The following is a 27,380-nucleotide window of genomic DNA, read 5'->3' as shown; positions in this document are numbered from 1 at the left end:
TAGTTCTTATGAGTGCTACTTTTATCTACTCTCACTAAACCATATTAAGACTTAATTTCACCTCAACAATTAACAGAATGCTATCGGCAGCCTCCAAATTGCATCTGAGATCGCTTAGGAGAGTGAGGTTTTAACATATTGTTAACAAGGTGATCTTACACCAGTTAACAAATGTACTTGACCACTATTTTCAGCACACATCTTTTGCTTTTCAAGAAATCCCAAATTCACACAGAGTAACCTCCACTTCCAAACTTCAGCCAAACAGACCTGAGGCAGAAATGTTCCCCTTTTTCTCTTTGCCTTTGTCAACCATCAGTGGTTTCATCCCAAATTAGAGAAAACCACTCTGCAAAACTTCACAGTCTTCCTGGTGCACCTGTGACTGTCAAGTTCCATATGGCATGGCACCACACAACTACAGGTGGATGATCCTCAAGAGCATCCCCAGCAGCCATCTATGGCCACCAGACACTTCTCCCCTGCTCCCGCCCCACAGAAGCATTACTTGCACTCTGCCTTTGACCACCAAAACTGAGTTCACTGTGAACTGGTTAGGTTGCCCCAGCCAAGAGTCCTTCAAGGACCACCGTTTGCTTGGATTTTCAAGCACTTCATCACTTGATTACCAAAATCTTTTTAGCCTATCAAAAAAACCATAGGAGAACCTGTTCTTTTGAAAACTAATGGTCAAATCAGCATATTAATTTTCCATGTTCCTTATTTGCAATTACTTAACACTTTTTCTTGCCTGCATTCATTAAGAAATATACACTCAAATAAACAAAATCAGGAGTTTCTAACAGAACCAAAACACAAAATTGGTACATAATCAATACTTGAGGCAGTTAAGGAGAGCAGGAGGAAAAGTGCTGGCTGCAATGAATTAGTTATGGCGTGTCTGATGTGTCAAGTTTATTTTCTAGACATATTTTTCCCTTGTGAAGGTGCAGCTGGACAGCAGCCACTAATGGGTCAGTAAATTTGCAGCATGCCAGGCAGAGCCCCAAATACATACGATCAGCAACCAACTGGGGGAAGAAGGGAGATGGTTATTTCACTGTATTTTATTCTTATGCATTTGTTTACATTTTGTGAATGTGCCACTTAGATCTATTTTTTTGGTTGTACCCAACTCATCACGGGACATAAGGAATCTTTTAAGAAGACCCATATGAATCACCTTTGTTAACATTAAGTGGGTTTTGACACTGTAAATACTTAGTGAATTTATCATGGAATATGCAAACAGAACTGCTCATCCACACAGTAATTTTAGGGCTTCAGCAGAATACGGGATTTGAATATTTAACTAAAGGCGAGCAAATTCTAGGCCTAAATTAGATGTCCCCTACCCAGATTGTCTTAAAGCAGCAAGGAAAGAAGGAAGGTCGCTCCCACATGGGAACGGTTACACTGGGCTCATCCGTGGCCTTAAAAACTAGCTCACCAAGACCCCTGGCCAAAGGCCTCCAGGGCCCATGCAGGTGAAACGAGATCCTCCCTGCCTGGGCCGTGTCCCACACCGGGCTGCCACCACAGCGTGCCCCGACAAGAGGCCACAGGCAAGGGGCACCCAGCAGGGCTCCGTCCCCCCTGCACATGGGGCCCTCAGACAGAGGCTGAAGAAGCCAAGACCAGAAGACAGAGCAGCTGCTCTGGTATATTAAAGTTTCCCAGAACTGCAGTTAAGGAGCAGCCCCAGCATCCAAATACTTTAATAGTTACCTGAACACTTGCAGAGGTGCCACTGACTCATAAACCAACTGCACTTGAAATTCTGCAACCAGGGATTAGAAGCGCTGCCTCAGAGCTCATCCACCTTGTTACGCACACAGAGCCCATGACAAAAAGCATTTGCAATTCAAAGCACTCACGGATTCAAGGTCAGTGTTTTCCAGTTTCAAGTATTCTTCATATGTGCAAAGTCTAAAGCACTGATACCAACAGACTGATTTTTTAGCATCTACCTCAGGAAAGCAAAGATGAAGGCAATCATTATTTCAGCTTCTGGAGGGGGACTTCCCTGTCAGTGTGTGTTAGTGACTTGTTAAACAAAATGTTTTGCAGTAAATCACATGGAAATGTGAACTCAGCAAATGCCAGAGGCAATGACAGGCGGATATAAATGACAATTAGAAAGGTGTGTCCGGATGCTTGAGGTATGAGCCATGATAAAGTGCTTGTGAAATTTCACCTGCCCGGATTGGGACAGAGGTTGTGGCCTTTGGAAAAAAAAAAAAAAAAAAAGTCAGATGTGCTAATTAAAAAGAAAACTGTATGTCTGAACAGACATCCAAATATTCCAGCCTCAGCAGGGAATAAACCCTACAGATTGTGGGAATTAGTCTGAATCAGACCTCATTAAATGGTCACAGTAAGGTTGGAGAAAGACAGTACAAGCCAATGGCTACTGCAAGCACCTCTTCAGCTGGTGAGAAGACTCACAAGCTTCTAAAATGTATTAGCAGATCTCTATTCATCTTCCCTGAGCTGCTTTTGACTTTTTAGAAAATACATGGAATGGATAACAATCCTTGCACAAAATTTGAGAAAAGCAGACAGACATATACTTTAGCTGATTAAATGTTTAACATTAACAACTTCCATTACCATCACCAGCAGCTAGAGACGACTAACAAAGAAGAACATGAAATCACATTACCGCATTCAGCAAATCTTCAGAAAATGCTACTTTTCACAGTCAAAAATAGCATACCTTACCAGCCCAGATTTCATCAGCCCATTCTGTCAGCAGTAAAAGCTGCTTTCTAGGCCATGGCATTTTCCATTAATGCAATCTGATTTGCCACCGCATTTTGAGAAAGCTAAGGTGAACGTGCAATACTGAGAGAGGGCAGTCAGTAATCCAGAAATGAAAGTCTAAAACTACTCATGTAGGGCAAGGTCAAAGAACAGCTGCCTGCGGAAAACCCCACGCAGAGGGACCTGCATACCACATTCTAGCTGTGTATTCCCAGAAGCTTTATTATACTAAGGATATTTTAAATAAACGGTAATATACTTCTCAACAAATGATTTAAAAACATGGGGATAATGACTTCTCATATGGCTTTATTACCACTTGCACTTACAAATACGTCACCTGGGTAGTTTTATCTCCCACATTAGTTGATTTTTAAGAAGTTCTGATTATTACTCACATTGTTCTGAGCGTTGTATCTGTCCTTAGTAACAGAGAGAAGAAAACATAATGGTATTTTCAAAGCTACAATGTAATAGCTACCTAGGAAAAAATCCTACCTGCATGTTTCTAAGAACTGTGGTACTATACAGAACTAGTGACGAAAGTGGTGGTGGTTTTTGATAGAGACAACTATCATTCATAAGCTACTGGTAAACTAAACAAAAATTTACAAGCTCCATAAAGCAATTAAAATCCAAAGTGTAAAGTAGATGTAATGACTCAACAGCCTGATCACTACTCTCATAAAACCAGCCTAATAACACACGGTCTGAGTCTCCTCGCACTGGCATCAACATAAATTTAAGTAGCAAATTGAAATTCTCATCATCAGTGGAGTTTCACTGGTATAAAAGTTGTAAGGCAGGAGAAGCACACCCAAGGGCTGCGCACTCTGAAGACTCCCAAGAAACGAGAGTTGTGTACCGCACTAAATCTCAGCGTGGTTACATTAGGTGTCACTTCGCAGGCCAGAGACCGGCTACCAGCAGTTTGCTGCACGATCTGTGCAGTACGTGTGTTTTGCCAAAATATCACACTCTAAAGACAATTAAATGGGCACTGTTACTCTCATCTTAGAGTCAAACTGCATCCTTCCTGGCAGTGAAAAAAAGACTGGAATATTCTCCAGTGGGCTTAATGAAAAAAATCAAACAAACAACCCCTCCCTGCCTAGCCTCCCTCCCCAACCCACAAAAGGGGAAGAACAGCATGTAAACTCCCAATTTCTGCATTTTGAACCCGTCTCGTTACTGGGAGGACAGCCCTCTTCCTCTCCATCCCCCCCTCTGCATTGGCAATTGTAATAGTGCTCACAACTTGTACGTGATTCAGATTCAGAAGATCATTCTCATTCTAGACTTGTAGCCAGCTGAAAAGTTTCAAAGATGTTGTAAGACTCAATACAATAAAACAACTGTCCTTGGTCTCCCAGATAACAAGCAAGGCTTTTTTAGTGTTTAAAACAAGCAATACGCATTCCATGCATATTTAAAGACATCTTTGTATCGTTCCTTTATAAAGACAACTTTGGCCCTCACAAAAGAGGCTGTTCATGGTCTCAGGTAATGCAGAGTATATTAATTGGGCAATACCTCACACTTATTTCGGAATGCTAATTCGGAGAGACCCCAGCTCTTGCCGCACTGACCAGTCACTTGCTGACTCTCCAGAGGGGTGGCAGTGACTTGGGAACCCAACAGCACATTTGCAAGGTGAATTTCAAGCATGCTCGGGTGTCACAGTGTGGCTTGAGCAGTGCCCTCAAACCACAAAATCTGATGGGTTGAGATCTAACAACCTAGTTTATGTGCCAGATGTCATTTACAGTTTGGGATCAGCTTCTAACTTTGGACGGAGGAAAAGAGTTCAAAAATTAACTAGATATTCCCTGCCAACATCCGTCACCAAGCCTCTGCCAGGAATGAAGCAGCTATTATTCATTGCTTATGCAGCTCATATCAAAGTTAGCCCTCCAACTCATGATATCAAAGAGTCCATGCTACGTAGTAATTTGGGACACCACCTGCCTTCAGAAAATGCAAGCAGGATGTTTAAGCAAATGGAACAGCTCATGAATCAGAAACTTCCACAGCTTGGGTTTGAACAGAGGAGCTCAAAGCAGACGAGGATTTGCATGAATGCCACTGCACCCTTCCCTCCCGCTCACCTGAAGGCCTCCCCGAGGTTTCGCCCTGAGCAATGCCTGGAGGGAGGCTGAGGAGGGAAAGTTGAGCGTGGCTCAAGCACCACCCTGCAGCACAAGAAGGGAACAGAGCAGTACCCCTCTGAAGCCAGAGGGTGCTCAAGACGCCCACAGTTCCAGGATTAAATGAGGCAGCCCCAGGCTTCTTCTGATGTCTGCTCATTGGTACTGGCTTCTCAGGACCATAAAACCTACCCTTCCTTACTCCTGGGACTGCAGGTGTTGACTCAGCACGGCTCGGGGCGCTTCAAGCTGAGGACAGCCTCGTGGGAAGAGACAGGTTTTTATAGTGCTTCCAAATCGGCTTTTAGCAAAGCCTGGTCCCTAGCCCCACTCCTTTCCTTCCCTTCAGTATTTTCCACACCAGGACCAGAGTCAGACAAACACCTTTGCTAGCCTTAACAGTTTACGTACCTCAATTTGCCCAGCTTATTTTGTCCCAGTACCGCCAGCAGCTACTAAATATGGCTTGCAACATTACCTCCCCTCATACATTCACCCTCACGCTGTCTTTTCTCTCTCTCAAAATGAAACTTTGTTAAATCACCACAAAATAAAGGCACAGAACCAGAAAAACACTTCTTTCCATTAAACGCTTTCTGCCGACAACAGACAAATATTTTTGGTGACTTACATCTTTAAGAATTAAGCAATCACACATCCATCTACGAAAGACCACTTTCAGTTTTTGGTTATTCATGTGCTTCTTTCTTACAAACACAACTAGAGGCACAGGAATTCAGACAGAAGCTCCTGCTCCATCAAAGCCGACAGCGCGTTGGGCCGGGAGCTCCCTGCCTGCCTGGCAACCGCCCAGCGGGAGAGCCCTGCCGCCGTGGCTCAGGCAAGGGCTTTCGGCACCTCCACCGCTCGGCACCGTCACTGTTGACCCCAGCCCTTATTTCCTGCTACTCCCTCCCTGTTGCAATGACATTCCCAGCAAGAGCTTTAAGTTACAGCCTAGGGTAGGAGAAGAGTGACTAACTCTTTACATTTCCAGTCATACCTGGTGATCTCCTAACAGGCAACAACACTGCAACAAGCCCTTCCTGCAATACTCTTAGTTAGCAGACATTTTTCTGTGGAACAGTGTTCCTTACCACATCTTAGGGCAATCAGAAACCCGATGCTGGGCCCTTGAAGTAAAGCCAACCCAGCTGCCGTGCAGCAGGACAGGTAGGGCCAGCAGCCCTGGGGAGCGAGGAGGCAGGAAGGGCTGAAGGACCTGGGCACGAGTCACCAGGGGATGCAACATCAGCCAAGCAGGCTGGGATTTGGCAGGATTGCCCTGCAAATGAGAGCTGAGGCAGATATGGCTGGGTCAGAAAAGGATGAAGCTAAACAGATATGCAAGACTGACTTTTAAATAGGGAAGAGCATCCCAGCGGTCAGGCAGGCGACAACTTGAGATGTCAATAAGCTGTCCCCTTAAGTGTTCACTGTTTTTCAGACACGGTTAACAGGAGAGGTACTACAGGGGAAAGCACCTCCACCCCCCTCACGTGATAGATTGAGGTCCTAATACCAGGTAAACAGGGTCACTGTAAACTTGCCATATTTTATTGCTCTAGTATTGCAGAAGAACACATTCAGACTCCCATGAGAGTACTACACCAATCCTTATGAGTTAAGAAACTTTAAAATGTTAATAACTAAAATCAGTAGCATCTCTCAGCTAAAAAAGACACTTCCAGTTTATTGAAAACTAAAACCCTGTGATTTGCTAGCACTCACCTAATTCAAAGGAATAATCCTTCTCTGGCGCTTCACTAAGCTCAGGAGTTTACACTAGCAAACCAAATGACTGTTGTAGGCTGAAGTTACTCTTTGATCTGGTAAATAAATCCATAGTGAATTCAAGTTCAATTACAGTATTTAAATTTATGACATCTGCAGTGCTGTAACAAGTTAGTGACAAATGCCATTTTCATATAGAAAACATGCATTAACTTGCACAAGCTACAAAAAAGAAAGATCAATTGGCTCTATACAGATGTATCAGAATGTACTTTGGTAGTTTTATACAGTCTTTTACATGTATTTGTCAATACATTTGACTGCAGTTCTAGTTACAACCCACTATTGCAAAGAAATTCCTAGTTTGGTATACTGAAAAGTAAAACTTGCTTTACTGATACTTGTGTGCGCGCACTTACATGCATATTCACAAATGCCGTCGTCGTTACTGCCGAAATTTCATTTGCATGCAAAATACCTCTGGTGCAAATTACCAATAACATAAGGGAGCCCATGAAATGTTAAAGACTTCAAAGGATGAGAGAAAAACTATTTGCATTTTGGGCCTGATCCAAAGCACATTAAAGTCAAGGAAAGTCTTTCCATTGGCCGCAACAGATGTTCTGACTCGAGGAAGTTTTGGTGCAAGTTATTGACATAACTGTAGACCAGCAAGACTACAAAATCCACTTTCTGAAGAAACCGAAAGTTAACTTTGCTAAATACTGATTTACTGCTTTTCGTCATAGCAGCTGTCTCTCGGCTGCTCAGCCTTTGCTGCCTCTCCCACTGTCTGCAGCACATCTTTCTGTTCCAATACCCCACATTCATTCCAGTTTTCAGACCTACATGTTCTTCTCTCTTGTTGATGGCTTTTAAATTCTTTCTCACTCTGCAGATACTTAACTTTATAATAGTATTATTTAATTCCACAAAAGTGACTTATGAGACAAGTACCTATAGAGGACAATAGAAGAACCGCCAAAATAAGTTTTGATAGATTGCTACCTATAGAGCATGCAGATTATCAGCTGCTTCCAGTCTTGAAAAACTGCTAGTCATTCTCATAACAGAAGTAAACTGCTAGCTGCTCTCATTTATTTGAGAATAATCAGCTTAATCAATATTGCTTCAGCAATCTCTGTTCTATTCCATCAATGTTTTACTGCAACTTTTTATTTGGCCTAAACTTAATAATGCTTTCTACACCAGAGCAGAAAAAACCCTGTTCACATAAAGGATGGGAAGCACCGTGTGGTAAAAGAAAACAAGTGACTGGACTCACAACAGTGCAGGTACCAGGTAGAGAATTAATAGCAAGTTTATTTAAATAAGCTTGAATAATTTATTCCTTTCAAACCCCAAAATAAGTGAACTAGTAAAAGGAGCATTTCTCTAGCACAAACATTATTAACAAATGCCATATCTATTCTATATGTGTCACCAGTAAGCAAAAATCAAACCCACTGCAATAGAACAAAAAAAGAAATGTACTAGGACGTAGTGTACATTTTTCTTCCTCTCTATACTTCAAAGTCACAAGCACTCCTCATATTTCACGGTAAAAGGTTTTATTTCTTGGGTCCTGCAGCTCAGGTAATGATATCGTAACTCAAAGGTGGTGTAAGGCTCACTATAGCTCTGACCTCGTAAACAATTTTAATATCCCTTCTCTGCATCCCAACAGATATAGGACTGCACCTGAGCAGCCAATATCTCCTCAGTAGGTACCTGTTTATTCAACTTGTAAGTGAGCTCATGTGCTGCACATTAAAACCAACCTGGATGCAGCAAGAAGGTTTCCATCTGCATGAGGGAGGCCATCTTTCAACGAGCCGAGATAAATTTGCCAAATATCTGAGGTGCGTGGGAGGGAATGCGAAATTAAGCCAAAACACAGCACAGGCTCACAAAGCAAGGTGCACGGCACTGCATCTGCAACTCACGTCTGCTCTGGGCTTCCTGGTATGTTACAGACAGAGCGGTGTTTCGGAGTGATGAAAGCAGTACTGCTGCAAAGAGGGGCGGGGGAAGGACCCCGACGGATGCAGCATTTCTGCTTGTCTTTCCAGGCGAGCCAGTAACAGGCAGAGCTCCTCCTGGCTGCTCTGCAGCATCCCCACCGTACCGTATGATTACCACAGGCTCAGATAAGGAGGGGACACTAAGGCCAGTAAAATGAAGCTACGAACCTCACATGTAGAGCCACAATCCTTTGGAAAAGCCAGAGCCTGTTCAGTGTCACTCTGGCTATGCAGGGGACAGGAACAGAGAGGTATCCAAGATGCCTAAATAGTGTTCTGGTTAGCTGAAAGTACCTGGTTGGTTAACTGGAAAACTGAAATGCAAAGAAAGAGCTCTAGCAACCAAAAGAAAAAGAGGTCAGGAGACAGTATGATTAAGTCTCTATTTCTAGGTCAGACCTCGAGAGCTACCTTTCAGCTATAAGATGATGGTGATCCCATAGCAACTGTGCAAGAGTGTTTACCACAAGAGATGAGGTTGGAGACTACCCCAGTTAGTCTATTCCCCTGCCCCACAGGAAGATAACCTGTACTTACAACACCATGCTACCAGATGTCTAACTGACTGACTCTGAAAATCCTCCAGTGCAGAGATTCCCCCACATTCCTGAGCAATCTGTATTGGTACTACAGATCTCTGAGATCATGAATGTTTGGGTTTTTTTCCTAGGGTCTAGCTTCATCTTCTCTTTCTGCAATTTAAGCACATTATTTCCTACTCTGTTACCCACCCCATCCTTACAGCCAACTGCTACGCACCCCTGGTTAAAGATGATGACATGTGAGAGTCATTTCAAGATATCCTCAATCCTAAGCAAGTCCAACCTTTGAACTCCTTCAAGTGAGCTGGACAGTAAGTGCTAACATAGGCAGAAGGGATGCCTTAGTCTCTTAAGCCTACATGAGGGCTATAAAACCATCAATCAAGGTCTGGACTAGTTAAAAAGACACCACCTAGTATTTCAATCATTTCCTTTTGGAATAAGGCCAAAATACACTAGTTGATGTGAATAGGTAAAACAGAATCCACTACTGTCTGAAAAACCTCTTTGAGGAACAAGTTGAAAAGTGCTCTCAAACAAAATTTAGTTCCCCTTCTCACCTGTACTTATTTGTTATTGAAGGTCTGCTTGCAAGATTCATGATGCTTAACTCAGGGCAATAAACAATTTATTTTGAGGAATCACATACAGACTGAATGAAGATATGGGAATTACAAGCTAATACAGAAAAAAGAGGCAGGTCAAATCAGCACTGGGCTACCTTGGTAGTATCTCTATAGAGCATTAGTAATGCTTAATAAAATTAATTTTATACCAGGCTTCTGGTTCTTCAGAAGGTTTTTACTAAAACACAACCAAAAAAAAAGTATCTGGAAGAACACAGGGGTTATTCTCCAAAACCAGTTGTGAGGTCTGATTTTCTATTTCTTCGGCACAACTCATCCATAGCCTCACCACCGTGGCTGACAATGTCCGTGTACAGAATCAGGCAGGGCAGAGGCACCAACCACGTTCAAGTCTATGGAAACACTCCTGGGAAACACTAAGAGCATTCTTCCGATACCTGCCAACACTGTGGCAGGGGAGAAGAGGAGCTTTCATTCTTTGTCATCATAAAAAGTGCCAAGTTAGTTACTGGGCTATGAAATTTCCATATTTGCTTCAGATTTTTTTTTATAAAGGTCAAATTCTGCCCTCTGCTAGACTTCAATAACCCCTACTGACTCTGAGTGACATAAGTATAGTATTTGACCTAATTGCATTTTAAGGCCCAAATAAGGTTCTTCTACTCTAAGCTGAGACAGACAACTTTTTTCTTTGCCCTACACACAAGTCCCTATGACACAATACTTCTGACTTATTGCAAATTTCAGAAGAGTTATTCCTTCCAAACAAGTATCTTCCTTGTTATTTAGCCAGGCTGAAGGGCAGCTCACTGTCATTTATGCCAGAGGTGCAGAGCCAAGTGAATAGCAGTGACTCAGCATTTGTTAAAACGAAGGCCTCACCTTTAATAATTGCACAGTCACATTTCTTTGCACAGGGTCAACCAGAACTCCGGAAGGGAGACTTGCTGATTGACACAAATATGTTTGTATTTCAAAGGGCAAACTACAAAGTCAAATAAAAGGCAGTGTTTGCACAAGAGTTAACTTAGCCATTTGGCATTCTCAAAGAGCTCAACAATCCCACGGAAAAATGTCTCTCCTGTGCTCTGCTACAGCGCATTTTTAACTCAAACTTTAATACAGGTGTACAAAGAGGTCAAATTACCATGATCCCTGCAGAAGGCTGGCTAAAACACACAACCACAAGAAAGAGGCCGTAATAACGACCTTTAAGGAAGCAGAGCAATATAGTGGGCAGAGCTCCTTCTCCCCAGTCAGCTGGCAGCTGCTAAAAAGTCAGTGCAAGTTCGAGTTACAGGGGTCTTCTGATTGCATGGAAGGACAAACCAATGTCCAACCGAACATGAAAGACAGGGGAGGCCTCATTTCTCACACTTGCATACCCCCACTACAGTTCACCTTGTTCCGCAAGGACCAGCTCTGCGCAGTCACTGTTCCAGTGCAGCCTAACGGGAAGGAGATGCCATAGCTTAACTTAGTAAGATCCCGTACTGCTCTCGGGACTGCCCCATTCCTGTTCAAACAAGGGCAGTTCCCTGCAGTGCTGGATCAGACCCACACTGCACCTCCTTCAGCCTCCATCAGAGCCAGCACTGCTCTTCCACAGTGGGGAAGGTCTCTTGCCCCTTTCTGGAGCCGGCCAGCTGCCCTCCGTGGCAATGCTGCAGCCGTGCTGGAGGCGGCTTTCCCCTTCTGCTGCTGCTGCTCCACACTCTACTGCAAGTGACCGTAGGTAGATCTTGTTCTCCTTTCTCTCACAAATTAAAGCGCTCTGTCTATCCCTAAGCTATAAACGGTTGCTTTCACAGTGCCCACAACCCTTTGAGCTCACTTTCAAGTTATTGGGTGTGTTGAATTCAAGGTTACCAAGTGCATTAATTCTGGGTACATTAAAACCGGGTACCAAGTGCGTGTCTTCAAAGAGCCACCAAAAACTTTAAAGTGAGTCAACAAAATGGGTAAAGGACCTGCACAAGATTCAGCCAAAAAGGACAGAAACAGTCTCATGAGCGATTACCAGTGCACCTCAAGTTACACACACTGACTTCGCCTCTTTAGTTGATACCTTTCAACTTTCATCCCCACATAGACAGGCCTTTGAACTCCAAAGCATTACAAAATGATGTACGTTATCAGCCATGCTTAGATGTATGCATGTGTACCCAGCACCCACTAAACTGTTATGTCCAGCCTAAAGTATTGGATCCAATATTTTAAACTGGTATAGATTTTTGGAAGTAGTCCAAATTTGGGTCAGTTGACAGAATTGTGTCTGCGATTAGCACAGGAGGACAGTTTCTAAAGTGCCATGGGAATGACTTCAGCAACAAACGGCTAAAAAAGTCTTTAAAAAAGCATCTTATTGCTACTCTGAGATTAAATATTACCTGGAAAGTACTCTCATTAACTGCAAAGTACTTTATTAATGAGCAGGTGGAGTGTGTATAGGGACCTGGTACCCATTTCAGCTGTCTTATTAGCTCTACCCTGGATGCTTCTGATCACCACAAAATAAATGCAGAAATCCAAGAACTAATTATGAGTGGACAAAATGTGTCTTCCTAATAACTGTGTTATGGTACTCCAGAGATTAAGGGGAGGGTGGCAGACGTGCAAGATGCAAACACCAAAGCCACTAAAAAGAAACAGCAACAGAATTCAGCTATCTTCTAGCACCTCTGATGCACGATGCCACAGGAAGCCTCTCAAGAAAACAGCCTCTACTTCAGAATGGCTCCGGTGCAATTTTGACTACTGTCATCGTTTGTTGTTTAACATTGATGGGGGGGGGGGGGGGGGGGGGGGGGGGGGGGGGGGGGGGGGGGGGGGGGGGGGGGGGGCTCTCCCTCCCACCAGGCCACCGACATCGAGCACTGCCCAAAGGCCCAGGGGGGCCTTCAGAGCACAGGAGTTGGGCAGCCAGAAAGCCAAGGGCAGGGAAGCGCATCCCCCCCGGCACTCCTGGCGGGTGCCGCTGCAGGTCTGAAGGCAATGGGCTGGGGCTGCAGACCGCACTGGGGAAACTAGAACCATCATCATCTTCGGTTTGTCAGCAAACACGGTTGTATCTAAGCCTCTCCTGCTACACTTACCCAGCAGCCACTGCCCCCAAGCATTTCTGTGAAACAGGGACCTAGCCACACACCCTCTTTTTAATTTGTGTTTACTCGTCTCTTGAAAAAGCCCAAAGAAATCTTTTACACACACCAGCTAAGTACAACAAAACTGAACACTCCAGCATCTGAAGAGGCGTTCAGGCAACTTGTGCCCTACAATTGATCTCCTATTTCTCCCTACACTTTCCTTCTAATCCTCTCCATAATTACCCAGGCTGCCTGATCTTCCCGAAGCTGTCAATTCCCCCAAATCTGCTGTCAAACGGCAATCCTTGAAAGAGCCTGGGCACTGGATCAAGCTGTCTCAGCTTGATGCAGCCTGCACCACTACTGATGGCTCCCCCAAAACGCAGGGGTGCAGCTGGCCCACCCCGAGCAAGGGTTGCCTGGACCCAGACCCAGCCCGGGAGGAGCCCCAGACCCAGAGGAGAGGAGAGCAGGCGAGGAAGAGGTATTGATCCGGTCCTTTTAACATGCTAATTTGCCAGTGGCCGCTTCAGTCATTGCCAGGCTGGACACTTCAAAAGGAAACTGTTTTCAAAGCAGCGATGTCTTTTTCAACTGCAGAAAACACTTAAAACTGAAAACAAATGAATTCAAGCACCAAGTTCACAGAAGCGCTGGTCGGTATTCTTTGGCTCCCCAGACAGAGACGTTTGATGTATGGAAAGACAGACTTGTTAATTAATGCTATTAAAATGTGGCCTGGCAAGAAGCCTCTGGGATTTAAAATAAGAAAATCCACACCCTTTAAGTGCATGCTTTAATATAAAGATAGCCTGTATTAGTATAAAAAAAAAAGTCAGCCATAACCTCTTGAAGTGTTCCATTGATTTCCCCCCCATCACTTCTCAGAAAAGTGTAGTTAAAATTAAATTTCTGTAATTCAGTTTCTGCAATTTAGCATCAACACTGGAGAACATTTTGGCCTTTCTTAGCATTGATAATGGGGAAAATAAAGCCGATTGTTCAATCCCTTCAGACCACTGAGATTGCATGGCGAAGGCCAGACAAAATCCTCGGTGTGACAGAGGCATTATTAAAATATTTTGGAAAGCAGCAGCATTATTGACTAACACCTTTGCTACCAACACACGGTCTTCAATCACTGGCTAAATACAACGTTAAGAATGGATACAATAACAGGATTTAATTAATGGCCTGTGGAAGTACTGAAATATGTTATATACACAAGATTTGCAGACAGAACAGAAATCGAGTGTTTTGCATCCGTGTTTGTGGCTCACATCACACTTCTAGTAAAACTGGAGACAAGCTGTGAAAACCAGGAGTGCTCTCCAAGCTAAGGGAGATAATGAGTTGTAGCTCTGACCCACAGCATATTACCCTGCTTTCAAAGATTAAAGAGACGAAAACTTGAATTTCCCTTCAAGTATGTCTCTATTTCCAAGGCTAAAGTCAGCCTTGGTAGGCAAGCAAGAAGAGCTGAACCCAGATGAAGGAAGAGCCTCAGCCACTGAGCTCAGCCTGTTCCTCTGGACCCCAACCCTTGGGACCTACCAAGCCGAGCTATACCTGCAGCACCAGCCGCCCCCTCCATGCTCACCTGCCCCCACAGCGGGAGGGAGTTCGGGATGCCAGGAGGGAATTCAGGATGCCACTGGCCTCTAAGCCCTGGCTGCAGGCAACAAAAAGCCTATCAGAAGCCACAGGAGAGCACAGGCAAACAGTAGAGAGCCAACTGTCAACCTGAGAGGCTGGCTCTGGAACAGGCAGCATCACTGGAGCAAACTTATTCACAGAAACAAGGCATGAAGAGATAACGCCAGAAAATATGAACAAAATGGAGCTTGTTTCCTTGCCACTAAATTGTTAGCTTTATGGGACTTCATGCTGAACGGTATGAAAAAAATCCAATTTGCTTTGTAGCGCATTAGTCTAACATCCTAATTATTGTTTACATTGCCATTTGCCTTCTATTAAGAATTGAATAATTACCCAGCGCTCCATAGTTTAAAAATACAAGCAAACAGGATTATCTGGGTAATTAAGACACTGTACTGCAGCTTTGTACTGTCGCTGTACAAAGTATTCACATATACAAGCAGAAGCAATAGTTATCGACTGCCTTCGTTCAAATGATGTTTTAAGGAGTTCCAGCATGCAAGATGACTAACTCATTAGAGAAAGGCGACCGATGCCTTTTGACAAGTGCGGAGCAGGGAGAGGCTACCTTGCAGCTAGGACACTAGACTGAGTCTTTCCTCTGGTCTCAGCTCAGCCGCAGACATCCTGTGTGCTTCTGGGAAAGTTACCTCATCTTCCTCCCTCCATCCTCCAGCTGCTGCAGCACAAGAGCATCCCTCTTCCTCCTCCTCCAGCCCAGGAGCCCCACCTTCGCCCAGCCGCTGAAACCACAGCCTCTCTGCAGCCTGCGCAGCGCCGCACCAGGCCCTCAGTAGGTACATACACACCAGACCCTCAGCCTGTTTCTGCACACATCTCTTTCAGTGGGTTTGTATAGATGACCTTAATTTTACAGATTCCTTTAATGAGATTTAAACCTACCCATCTAAGAAAAAAAAGAAGTGGACCAGCAAACTGAGTTTTCTCTAGGCATCCATGACTAAATGAGCCAAAGCAAATACCCACTGTACAGGACAGCTTCCCCCCCTTCCCAAACTTTAACAGCCCATCCATATTGTACTTTAAACAGCATGACCTCCCCTTCTGGATGACTATTAGGACAAAAGCAAAGTTTTTGCACGTTCCTTTGTTGGTTTAAAGATCCTTTCCTCCATTTAATTACGCCACCAGGTTTCACACTGTGCAGTTTACTACCCCTGTGAAATTACCTTCAAGTTAAACACTAATTGGACATCCAACAAAAACGAAAACCCCTACTACCTTGTTTTTCCTTCTGGTTTCTTATAGGATGTAGCCCCAACATGATCAGGGTCCCAATTTCATACCACTGATTTATAAAGACACAAAATGAAAAACAGCACTTTAAAGAAATACAGTACATTCGTGCAGCATGTGTTCTAACTTACATCAATAAACCTTTCAACAAATCCGTTCTGAACAAGCCTGTGTTTTGGGAGCATTTAATGAGCCTCAGCTTTACTTCAAGCCAAAGGCAATTTTAAGTAAAGTTGAAATAAAGAAAAGTTTAAAAGAAAAGAAAGCCACTAAAACCAAAAATAAAATAAAAGATGGGTTCTTGTGTAATCATGAGGTTTGAGAAAGCAGAATGTTTCTCACAGATTATTTTCTTTCGATAAATAAAGACAGCAGTTCATTTATGCACGTTTACCCAAGTGCTACCAGCCCCTTTTCCCCTTTGCATCAAATGAGCCAAGCCCATTTCTGCAGCCATGCCAGCAAAGCAGAGGGCGCTGCACCACAGCTGAGCAGGTCCTTGACTCAACATATTGAAAATGCAATGCTTTTTCATGCACATGTGTGTGTGCACACTTAGAGTGCAGTAAGGATCCCACCTCCTGAAACTGGTCACCCTCCCAGCTGAGATGTAGCTATGGAAGGGATTCATGGTCACTGGTGACCATCTAGAGATGGCATCCCAGGGCCTGCAGCCCCACCAGGCACTAGAAATGGCGCTCCATGCACCTCCAGCCATCGGTTAGAAACAAGGCTAGGGTTTCGGAGCACGGCACTTTCCCACACGCCAGCCTGAAGAGAGCAAGCGGGCTGCAGAGACTGGGGTAAGAGTGACAGTCACAGTCAAGAGGAGACCTCGAGACACAAGGAGTGCACTGTGCAAATATTACACTATCTCTTAAACAAAGAGATCAAAAAAAACCAAAACAGAATCCATTTGCATAAAATCCAAATCTTTGAGCTCCACATAAACAGAAGGAGATTTTGGCCGGCTTTTCCAAAGGAAGCTCTTATCTCCTTTGTGAAATGGGGAAATGGGTGTGCTACTTTGCATGAGGGTGTATACAAAAGATGTAAATGAGGAATTTGCTGCATGCAAAAGGCAAAGCTGCCGACAGCTGCCAATCCCCATTCACAGGGAGAGCTTCCTTAGTCTCCAGCAGGAGGAAAGAGAAGGGAACCAACATGTTTGCTTCCCAGGGAGGTGAAGCAGGCTCTGAATATTCATAAATGGCCATTTAGTCATGGGAGTGTTAATTGTCTCTGATTCACAAAACTGTGTGACCTCACCTGCTCCCTGAGACATATCAAAAGGATGTGGCACAATAGAACGAAACCAGATAAGATATTTATCTCAAGTTTGGGGGGCTTTTTGATGCAGTCTCAAAAGACTGAAGTAAACTGCTGAGCATTTCTTTAATCACTTCTCACAAGCGCAAGAAAGACCAAGCTCAGTGGAGCATGTTATTAGACAGATAATAACACTTACCCAGCCAAGATCTAAATACTGAAATCATCACACACAAGACGAGTTGTTTGGAAAGTTTGGGGTTGCCTTTTTTTTTTTTTTAAAAAGAAAAGCCACCCACACGAAAAACCCAGAAGATGGTCTATATGCCCTACAAAAGACTACCCAGGCCTGCCATGAAATTCATACCACCACAACAGCTCATCTGGCTTTGATTCTGAGGACTGTGCTTTTTACTAGTAACAGGCAGAATAAGGACCAGATATTGCTCCCCTGTGAACCAGCAGAAATTTTGTCGGGAATTCAGAAGGAAACAATCCCAGCCTTTCTTCAAGGGATACATAAAGGGACAATTGCTTGACAACTGTAGCTTGACTTCTGAGGGGGCCAGGGAGGAGGAAAGCATTACAGAGCCTTCAATGACGTTTAAATGGGAGAGTTTGAACTGCACCAGGTGGTACAAAAATCACAGAGGGAGCAACCCTTGGAAGATCTATTGAGCTACATGAGAGCATAACAAAACCAAATCACTCCTCCAGCAGACAAGACAACCAACTAAATTTGGTTTAGACAGACTGTGTTTCAGTATCGCTCCCATGCCCCTCCTGGAAGCTTCCGTCTTCTCAGCTCCTTTTAAAGTGTAACATGTTGAGTCTGTGAATTTTTTTTTCCCCTGCCAAAAATAATCAACCTGAAAGAAAAAAATCCTTCTGAAATCTCAAATCTGCACAGTCTTAGTCACCCTTCTGATTACCCTTTTGTGCAGCCAGACTGTTCATCAGTGTTATTCTGACAAAAAAAAAGTTGTCTCTGACTAAAATGGGAAAGTACACACAAATTACCTCACTTTCCCGCCCCTACAAAACCCACCATCCAAAAAAAATCTTATCACAGAAAAAAAATATAATTAAACTGTACCCTTCTGATGTAAACTGAACTGCTGCTCTCAGTGATCACAGCCACTCTTCAAAGCCTCTGAGATAAAAAGAATCTTATCGTTCAAATTATTACTTCTTAGGGATGCTCTTATCAAAGTTCGAAGGAAAATTCTAAAAACAGCTGTGATATGCAACCAGGACTGAGCCATATTTTAAATGACACTGGATTTTCTGCCAATTGGCCAATTCACAACTCAAAAAAGCAAGTGTAGATGAAGACAAAGCTGTTGGCTCTTATAACCTTTACAATATCACAGTAAAAATCTCAACTGTCTCACATATTTATACTAAGTGGCAGGTCTAAAATTGAGATTTGTAATTTCACAGCATCAAAATCATCACAGATGGCTACAGTCTATTGCTTCTTTAATCTGTCTTTTTCTCCCTTCCTGCTTGTTTTCTCCCTCCTCCAAGTTAAAAAGATATACATTTTATCATAAGGAAATCGTAACTAAATCCAAACCACATTATATTAATGTGTAACAAACCAATTTACATAACAATGATGCATACAAGCAAAGTTTAAAACTACTTTATGTCTCAACTTTGCCCTAAAGCACTAATTACCTTAGCCTCGAGATGCGTCACTAGTTAGGATAGTTTCGTCTCCATCAACAATATTCCACATTTATGCTCTCCTAAATGGATAGCCATTAAAGCAAGAAGTTTGGGGGAGAATAAATAATAAAGAAAAAAAAAAAATCAACAGCAAGCTTTTTTTTTCCCCCCAGCATCAAGTACACAGCTACAAATTCACCCAGAAGAAAAGAGTCATTGCTCACCTAATATTTCTACTGATCAGGACCAATTTTGTGGAACCACTCCTGTGACACACCTGTAAAGCTTCCCAAGTAAATATGGATTATTGGCTCCTTTCCCTTTCTACCCTGGGTTTTTGCATATATACATGCACACACACAGACTTTCACTAAGACAATTATTATCAATACAGTCAGCTGGAAAAAAAAAAATAGCAGTCAGAGGAAGGACAAGTTTTTGTCACATTCAAACACTTCCATACCACCAACACAATTTTTTTAAAAATCCTGTTCAAGGTCAGAGAGTCATTAACTCCCACTACAGGAACCGCGTTAGATGTGAAGTGGCTTCCCATTACACTTCCCACACACACATTAGAAATTAAGCAAAAGCAGCTCAAGGAAAATGTATTATTTAAGAATCAGAAGGTTGAGCGGACTCGAGGCAGCAGGCAGGTCCCAGGAGAGGGCAGGCAGCTCCAACATCTCCTGTGGATCTCCCCACAAGTGCAAAGCCCCAATCCACCGGCCTAAACTATTTCTACCCACCAAGCTTTTGTCAAACATTTAAGATCTTAATCAGTCCTATCTCTGACCCTAGGATCACAGGGGAAGATGGATGAGGAAACCAACAACCTCTGACCTTTCCTTGTATTTGTCCTGCCACAGTCAACCTATTGAAAAACAATTGAGGTGGAACCTGCTCACCAGCGCTGGTCCTCCTTTCTTTATCCTCCCCCTCCCCTCCAAAAACCTGCCAGAGCAGAACATTTGCTGAACTATGAAGTTAAGTGGATAAGAAAAGGGGAAGCCTCATTCAGCAGTGTCAAAGGCCAAACTTCTTTAACGGCCTCACTGGAGGCCGGAGAGCAAGCTACATAGTTCTGGTAAACTTCATGAATTCAAGAAGAGCTTCCTGGTAAACTGTTCTGGCTGGAGAGCAGCAAATGTGAGAAAAGGAAACCACAAATAACTGCTGACAAAATAGGTTTAGTGCTTTCAAATTACATGCTGGCTCAAATCCTCTCAAAATGGCTAGTACAGGCCAACTTCACTTTGGAGAGCTCAAGAAAGCTCCATCCCCTTCATAAATACAGCATCCCCTGACCTTGCTTTTACTTTGGAAACAGAGAATTGGTTTTCCTGAGCCCAGGTTTCCCTGGGTGCAGCCAAGAGATGGTAGGTAAGCCGACATTCATCCCCAAAGTCTAGTCCAACATCACAAAAATAAATTCAAAAAAAGCATCCCACTATCACCACTGCCCACCAGCAAAACCTCAAGAGACTTCCCTTGAGCAACAGGATTTTTTAGGCAATTAGCTCATCACATCTGGGCCACCAATGCCAAGAAATGATAGATCTGTGTCCGTCAGAGTGACCCAGTACTGACCTAATAAGCCTTTAGGAGAAGATGGAATAATCTCCATGCAATAAACCAAGATTATTTCCACCCTCCCATTCACTTCCTCCTCTCACAACCCAGTCTGTAAAGGTGTCAGGAACCTTTGCACAGAAGTTAGAGCTGTTAGAGAGTAACAGCATCTCCCCAGCCACCAACAGCTCTCCCCAGCAGCACCCAGTCAGTGCCACAGCCATGGGTTTGCGTGTTTAACGATACATGGGTTTTCCAAGTTTCCTTCTCACAGGATTCCAAAAAGAGAGTAATTTATCCCACACAGGATGCCCCATCATCATGCTGCTCATCTTTCAGTTCTCTCTACAGCCCATGGCAATTCTCTTGCTGATACATTTTTCCATATAGCAAAAACACTACAAAGGAAGGCTGAAGTTTAAGCTTCAGCAGGAAAGAAGAAATAAGTATAATTTCAATGCATAATAATGAACTTCATATTGACAGTAAATTATCATTTAAAAGAAATCAAGTAGGACATTCAAAAGACACTGTTCTCTTAGGAGTCCAACACAAAAGCACTCAGTTACTTGCTCCGCTATCTTGTTCTCAGTCTCAAGATGAAAAAAATGACCTAGTGAAAAACACAGCCAGAAGATGCAAAGCGAAGTCACCTGCCTCCAGAGAACCTTTTCCAAAAACATGGGGCCAAATACACTAAGAAGTTGAGCACCTTCACTTCAGCACCCAGCAAAATTAAGCCCACTGACCTGTGCAAGAATCCATTCCAGTTTGATCTTAATTCATGCTTACAGGAGCAAGAGTTTAGAAGCTGAGGCTGAAGATATTTTATTTATAAACTCCCTTCCCTCACCTTTTACAACTTCTTTTTCCAGAAAGGGGAGGTGAAGAAAACACAGGGTTTGAGGATTTTTTTCTTTTTAGGATAATCTGTCTTTTATACAAACTTTAATCCCTAATTCTGCAGCACACAGGACGGTGTGTGTGGGAGGGTGGGGTGGAGACTTCTAGCATTTCTAAGAGTATCCTAGCACCTCTATTATTAGGCTGACAATAGAGACCCTCTGAGAAATGAAAATATTTAACAAAGGCAGCAGTGTCAAATATCAAAGGGTTATTTAGTGCTAAAAATTTGCAACAAGTAAAACACCAAAGACTTCCCCTTCCCAACGAGGGAAAGTAATCCAGCTAAAACTCTGTTCCCCACCACTCCAACTGGTTCTTGCCCCACCACATTATCCAGAGGAAACGTTGCCAGAATTTCCTGTGCTTAACAAAGTTCACTTCAGATAAAACTTGAAAGATGTGTCTCTTTAAATGACGGTAGCTCGACTGCACTGTTTCGCAGTCATTCACATTTTGGTGACTGTCGTGAGCCAATTCAAATTTAGGCGCCTGCTAGCAAATGTGTTTCGCCTTCTGCCTATTATGGCAGTATCACTTGTTTTGCATTATATAATTTTTAGCCCTGCCACCTGGAGCTATTGGACTTTTTCATTAAACCCCTCTGTCCCACCACATCCCACGGGGGCTGCTAATTACTGGCTTTACTCCATTTACTCTCATCTCCAATTCAATTATGCATTCAACTAAGCCCTAATGAAGAGTACAATATGGCTCATCCTACCTTGGCATTCACCGTTACGTTCTTCATAGCCAGCATTGCACAGACAGTTGCCAATGGGCACCAGCCATTCGCCATCTGCCCCACAGTACATTTTTGGCACATCCTTCTCTTCCGAGTTGTTGACGCAGGAGCCACGAACCTCCACCAGAGAGGATGTATCAGCCCCGGTAATGGTGTCTGGAAACTGTGCCAGGTTTCGAACTGTCAACGGGCACTTCTTATAGAAGACACGGACAGACACCAAAGCAATGCAGGCACCGACATCCTGAAAAGCCAAGTAAAACCCTTTCTTGCTTAGCGGTCCCACATCCCGTATCTCTGTATTCAGCTTCATGATCCTGTCACCAATGTCGACCTGGGTGAAGCTCTCATCAGCAGCAATGGTGTCAATCTTGGCAAACTGGCTCTCTCGAATAAAACGCTCCTTATCATTGTTTGATTCATAGTAATAAAGGTTGAAAGTCTCTTTGCAAGTTCCCATGACACCTGGCAGGCTGTTGCAGTCTCTTAGCGTGAACTTGATTTCAATATATACCCTTTGAGCCCCCTCACGGGGAATCCAATCAGTTCGTAACCAATTATTCTGACTGGGCTCCATCACATTGCAGACTTGATAGGTGCGGATCGGAGTGTTCTTTTCATCCATAATGCTTACTTCTTCCCACTGTGAAGAGGGAAAGGGGAAGAAAAATGCATCAGTATTAATAGGAACTACAGAGCTTCACAGCAAACATAATCTGCACTTCTACAACTAATGCAGAGATATCATTTTTTCCATTGCAGGAAAACAAACAAACAAAAAAACCCAAACAAACAAAACCAGCAGACCAAGCCATAGCCAGGACCTCAGCTACTTGGACATTAGAAGAATAATCCATTCAGGAGAAACAGGCTCCTACCTCAAGGAGCAAACATGCTCTTCAAGGCCCTCTGAACCAATCTAAGAATACTCTATCGACTGACTATGTTTATTTCTACTATAGTTCAGCACACAGGACCCTGCCTAGACCAGGGCTATACATGGCACTTTACAGACTCATAGTACATCACTGACACTGCGGCGTTTCCCCTATAGCAGATGAGGCGAGAAACGCATGGACCCCACTTTGTACATGGGAATGTCAAACAGTGAGATTGCATGACTTAGTCATGCAAAAAGCGCGGGGCAGAGACAGAGCAACATGCACATTTCTGGCATCACCACCACATATTTTAAACTATTAAACCACCCTTCATTATTTGTCTAAGCTGCTAACTACTTTCCCGGGCTAGCAATATCCCAGTCACGCTCAGCCAACAGTCTTTGGAGGCGGGCAGAAATAGCTGTCTACAGAGAATGGGGTCCTTGACTTGGGTGGAACTTACAGATGGAAGGACAGGTAAGAAGACATCATCATCAGTCCACCAGCAACACTGGCATAACTGCTATCCAAACAAAGTTTCTTATTAGGGGGAAGGTGGGAAAAGAAGGAATATTACACATCTTGTCCTAGAGGAAATATCAGGAAATAGCTAAATTCCTAGACTCAAAAACCCAAAAGGTTAGTAGAGAGGGCAAGTGCTGAAAGAAAAGGGTAGCAGCATGCTTCAAAACTCAGCCCTCAAATCAAGTTCAGGCATCTTCAGAAGCGCCAAACTAACAGGCAATATAATTACAAAACAACAATATACACAACCCAAGGAGGGTATGGGAAGAAGAGATCTGACTGAATTCAGTAGTTCAGCATGATGAACTCATAAAAGGAACATGCATAACCAACAATTAAAAAAAAAAAAAAAATAGTTTTAAGGATCATCATAGACAGAAGAAAGTTTATCACAGTGCATTCCTGGTAGGGGGAGAGGGGGAAGTTAGGGGCATTAGAGAGATCTTTCCAGCAAAAGCCCCATAGCACTTCAGTATATGTATTTCAGAAAAATCCTTCTAAAAAAAAAAATTAGATAATGATATACTGTCTGGGTTTGCAGGCAATACTATGAAGCATATAAAATTATATCCCTGGAAAATAGTAGTAACTTTAAAGAGGCTTCCTAGAAGCGCTTTTCAGAACTACTGAAGCTGTGGCTTTGATAAACAGAAGCCTTCTTAACGTTAAGGGGCTTCTTGTATAATATCCTGCATTCTTCTCACAAGGATTGCTCTTATGCAAGTGATTTTTACTTAAAAAGATTCCAGCTTAGCTGAATCTGTTTATAGAATGACAGTAGTTAGCACCATGAGTCACTAGGAGCAGAAAGAATAATATTTTATTTACTGCCTAGAGATAACTGCAAATTAAAATGAAGGAGGGGGGGGAAATCAATACTCAGCATGTCACTCCTTTTCACAGAAAAGGAAAAAATAAATCTTAAAAAGTCATCTATCAATGTAAAGTGTAACAAGGTGTTTGTAAGAAGACAGTTGTTTAATTTACAGCTGTCACAGAGCTAGCTTACTGTTACAATACAGTCTTTATGATCCATCACTTTCCGTTCTGCTTATCTTCAGACTGCCTAGGCTAGCTATACTGTGCATGGTACAAGAGAAAGGAAGAAGCAGAGGGAAATAATACTTGTTGATGGGATTTCCTTTAGTACATTTGTACAATGGAAGATGCTGCTGGAGGATTCAATAAAGAGACCGCTGAGGTCAACGGACAGACCGCAACTAAATTCAGGGAGTTTCAGATTAGGTTCTGAACACGCCCCTGTCTCCTGACAGACACACAAATATAGAGCTGCTCTTCTTATTTAATAAACACGCATACACAAAACAAACCTAAATGCGTCTTACTGTCAAAGCTGCAAATAACTACAGTCCCAAGTTTCCAGCCACCATAAATGATTTGTAACTCTAAGTACGTGGTCAAAGCTGTAATTTCAGCTTGAAAGCAAGAAGTTAACTTTTGTAATTCAACTCTTCCCACGGTTTAATGATGCAGAGTAAAACATTCTGGGCACAAAACCTGCTTTTCAACTGTGAAATGCAAGAGTAAATCATTAATTACATTTATAATGCAATTCATTAATTCCTCCAGGGCTACTATATATTTGATCGCTGCTAGTCACTGCTAAATGACTGTGTTTATCTGTAGCCCTTCTTATCCAGACAACCCTCACACCCCAGGAACTGCGTGGTATAGATCCGCATGGCACAGACCTAGAAAAATCTCTTTTTGTAATAGACAATAAGGTGCACACAGTTAAAGAAAAACTAGCACTGAAAGACAGAATCTTCCCAGGAAGATAAAGCAGTTCGTTTCTGCTGCTTGAAATAAATCTACAGCATATAAAGTTAAAATAAATGCTTTCCGAGCACTGTATCTCAGACAGACCATGTACTCTTAAATTTTTCACTACTGGCTTAAAAATAGAACACACGTATGTATGGTTAGTGAAACGAGTCACGTCCACAATACGAGCACACATTTCCTTCCCAAGCTTCCATAGCACTTTCAGAGAAAAAGATGGGGGGAAAAGGGGAATCCAAGAGCCATTAATAATACACAGCCGCCTTCTGATCATTGGTTCTACTACTGACTTGCTAAAACTTGTATTTTAGGTCCTATTTTAATATACAGCATAGATATCCCTTGGAGAGCTGTATGAAAGACCCTGTCTCATTAACTGACCTTTCTGGGGTACAAGATTAACACGGAAGCCCGACTCTCACCAAGAGAGAGCTGTACCTTTCCACACTGTCAAAAGATGAGGGCAATTGCCTGCGAGCAGCAGTGAATGTGCACCGTGGGCGCTGCCAGAGGCCTGCCAATCACCTCCCTGCTCTTTGGAAAAACCCAAGTTTTGGGGACAGCACAGTGTGCTCAGGCAGAGCACAAGCCACGACTGTCGTCAAGTTCACTCAGAACAACAATGGGGGAGCAAAACAATCCCCCATTCTCCCATGTTATGGTTATTCAGAGCTTATGCATAATGCATCACCAACCAACCCAACCGCAACCTCGGATTCCTTCCACTCACTGCTGTTTCCTTAGCTCTGCTTCTTCTAATTACGAGTGGGAACGCACACAAAAAAGTAAATTTGTAGGTTTCCTGACAAATCCAGTGCTTTGTTGTGCACAGGTCCTGATCTTTCAGCACTTATTTTTCAATCAGTTTGACTTAGTTACTTCTGCTTAAGCATCCTAATCTGCTTTACTTGTTTAATATTAAAAGGATTTGAGGTGGGAGCTTTTTTATATTAATGTTTAGTGTGCATTGCTGACATTTTTCTTAAATTGTTCACTTTAAGAAAAAGCCTTTCTAATCGCTTATTAAAAAAAATAACTCCCAAGAGGTCCCATGCAGTACAGCCTCTACCAGATCCCACCAACTCCAAAGTCCAGCATTCTCACGGGTTTCCCTGGGCACCCTGCAGGATGGGGCACAGGTGAGGGAGCAGCAAGGTGCCCATCCACTAATATAAAGCTAAATTAGTAGCAATACCTTACCTGCAGCTCACTAAATAAAGGGGCTCTAAGCCCCAGTGATGATGTGTCAATCTCTTAATGTCATCACATCACCAGCGGGCAGAGAATTGAAGCAGCCTTCTCTTACAAATGCCTCTTATTTGAAAAGTACATAAAAAGAAACTCCAAGGAATCACCATCAAGCACTGGGTGCTTCAGTTTATATGTTCAGAGACCAAAACATATGATGTTTACACCCTGAAACAGGGCAACTGTCCCATCACGCCAAAAGGTCTATCTTGTATATTGATCCCTACTCCTTCATCCAGAAATAGAACAGCAATTGCCCTGAACATCTCCCAGCCGAGACGGCCCACAGATATAATAATTACAGTCAAGAATGCCAGTTCAGTCGCCAGATCACATTTCTTGTTGGTATTTCAGTTTTAAATAGGCATCTAAGCCCGTGCCTCAACCAATCTCCTAATTCTGAAACCTCTTTTCTGCCCTTTAGGTTTCCACTTCTTCCATGACAGAACTATCCAAAGGGAGTATAGAGTTTCTGCAACAAAGAGTAATTCACTTGGTAAGCCAGGGAAGAAATCTGACCTCCTCACCACAATCAACAATAATCGAGCCATCAGGACTCTCTGAAAGTTACTAATCACCCCCTTTACCCTTTTGATCAGATAGCGGTTTAAAACTTACCCCTCCTTCCAGGGGACTTGCTATCCACCCCAGTTCTCCCTGAACTGATCTGGAATCCAGCAAGGTAACTGCAGAGAGGTACAAATAAAATAGATTAAATTCCAGCTGCCAAAAGGCAATATTAAAATAAATCGTTTACCTGAGCGTTTCCATATGTGCGGAGCACGATCGCATCCACCTTCAACTTGAAATGTTATTTCCGACCGCGCCAATACCTTAAATAATTTGAAACTCGCCGGTTTAGATCTGAGGAGTCGGACGTTCACACACACACACACCCCCCCCGCGCCCTAGAGCCGCCCGCGGGGCGTGCAGTGGATCCCCCGACCCACCTGGCAGA

The 27,380-nt window shown here is 43.2% G+C and overlaps 1 protein-coding gene across 1 annotated transcript in view; it reads right to left on the bottom strand.

The window, feature by feature from the left end:
* Positions 1–27,380, bottom strand: part of EPHA4 (EPH receptor A4) — a 103,219-nt gene that overhangs the window by 73,975 nt on the left and 1,864 nt on the right. The window contains exons 2-3 of the mRNA XM_035888836.1: positions 27,041–27,108; positions 21,945–22,608 (exon numbers count right to left, since the gene is read on the bottom strand). Coding sequence (XP_035744729.1) covers positions 21,945–22,590 — 646 coding nt within the window. The 5' untranslated portion in view covers positions 22,591–22,608; positions 27,041–27,108. The remainder of the gene's footprint in view (positions 1–21,944; positions 22,609–27,040; positions 27,109–27,380) is intronic.

This window comes from Egretta garzetta, unplaced genomic scaffold (genome assembly GCF_000687185.1).
Source record: "Egretta garzetta isolate BGI_Z169 unplaced genomic scaffold, ASM68718v1 scaffold161, whole genome shotgun sequence".
Lineage (NCBI taxonomy): Eukaryota > Metazoa > Chordata > Aves > Pelecaniformes > Ardeidae > Egretta > Egretta garzetta.
This window is presented reverse-complemented; position numbering and strand designations above follow the sequence as displayed.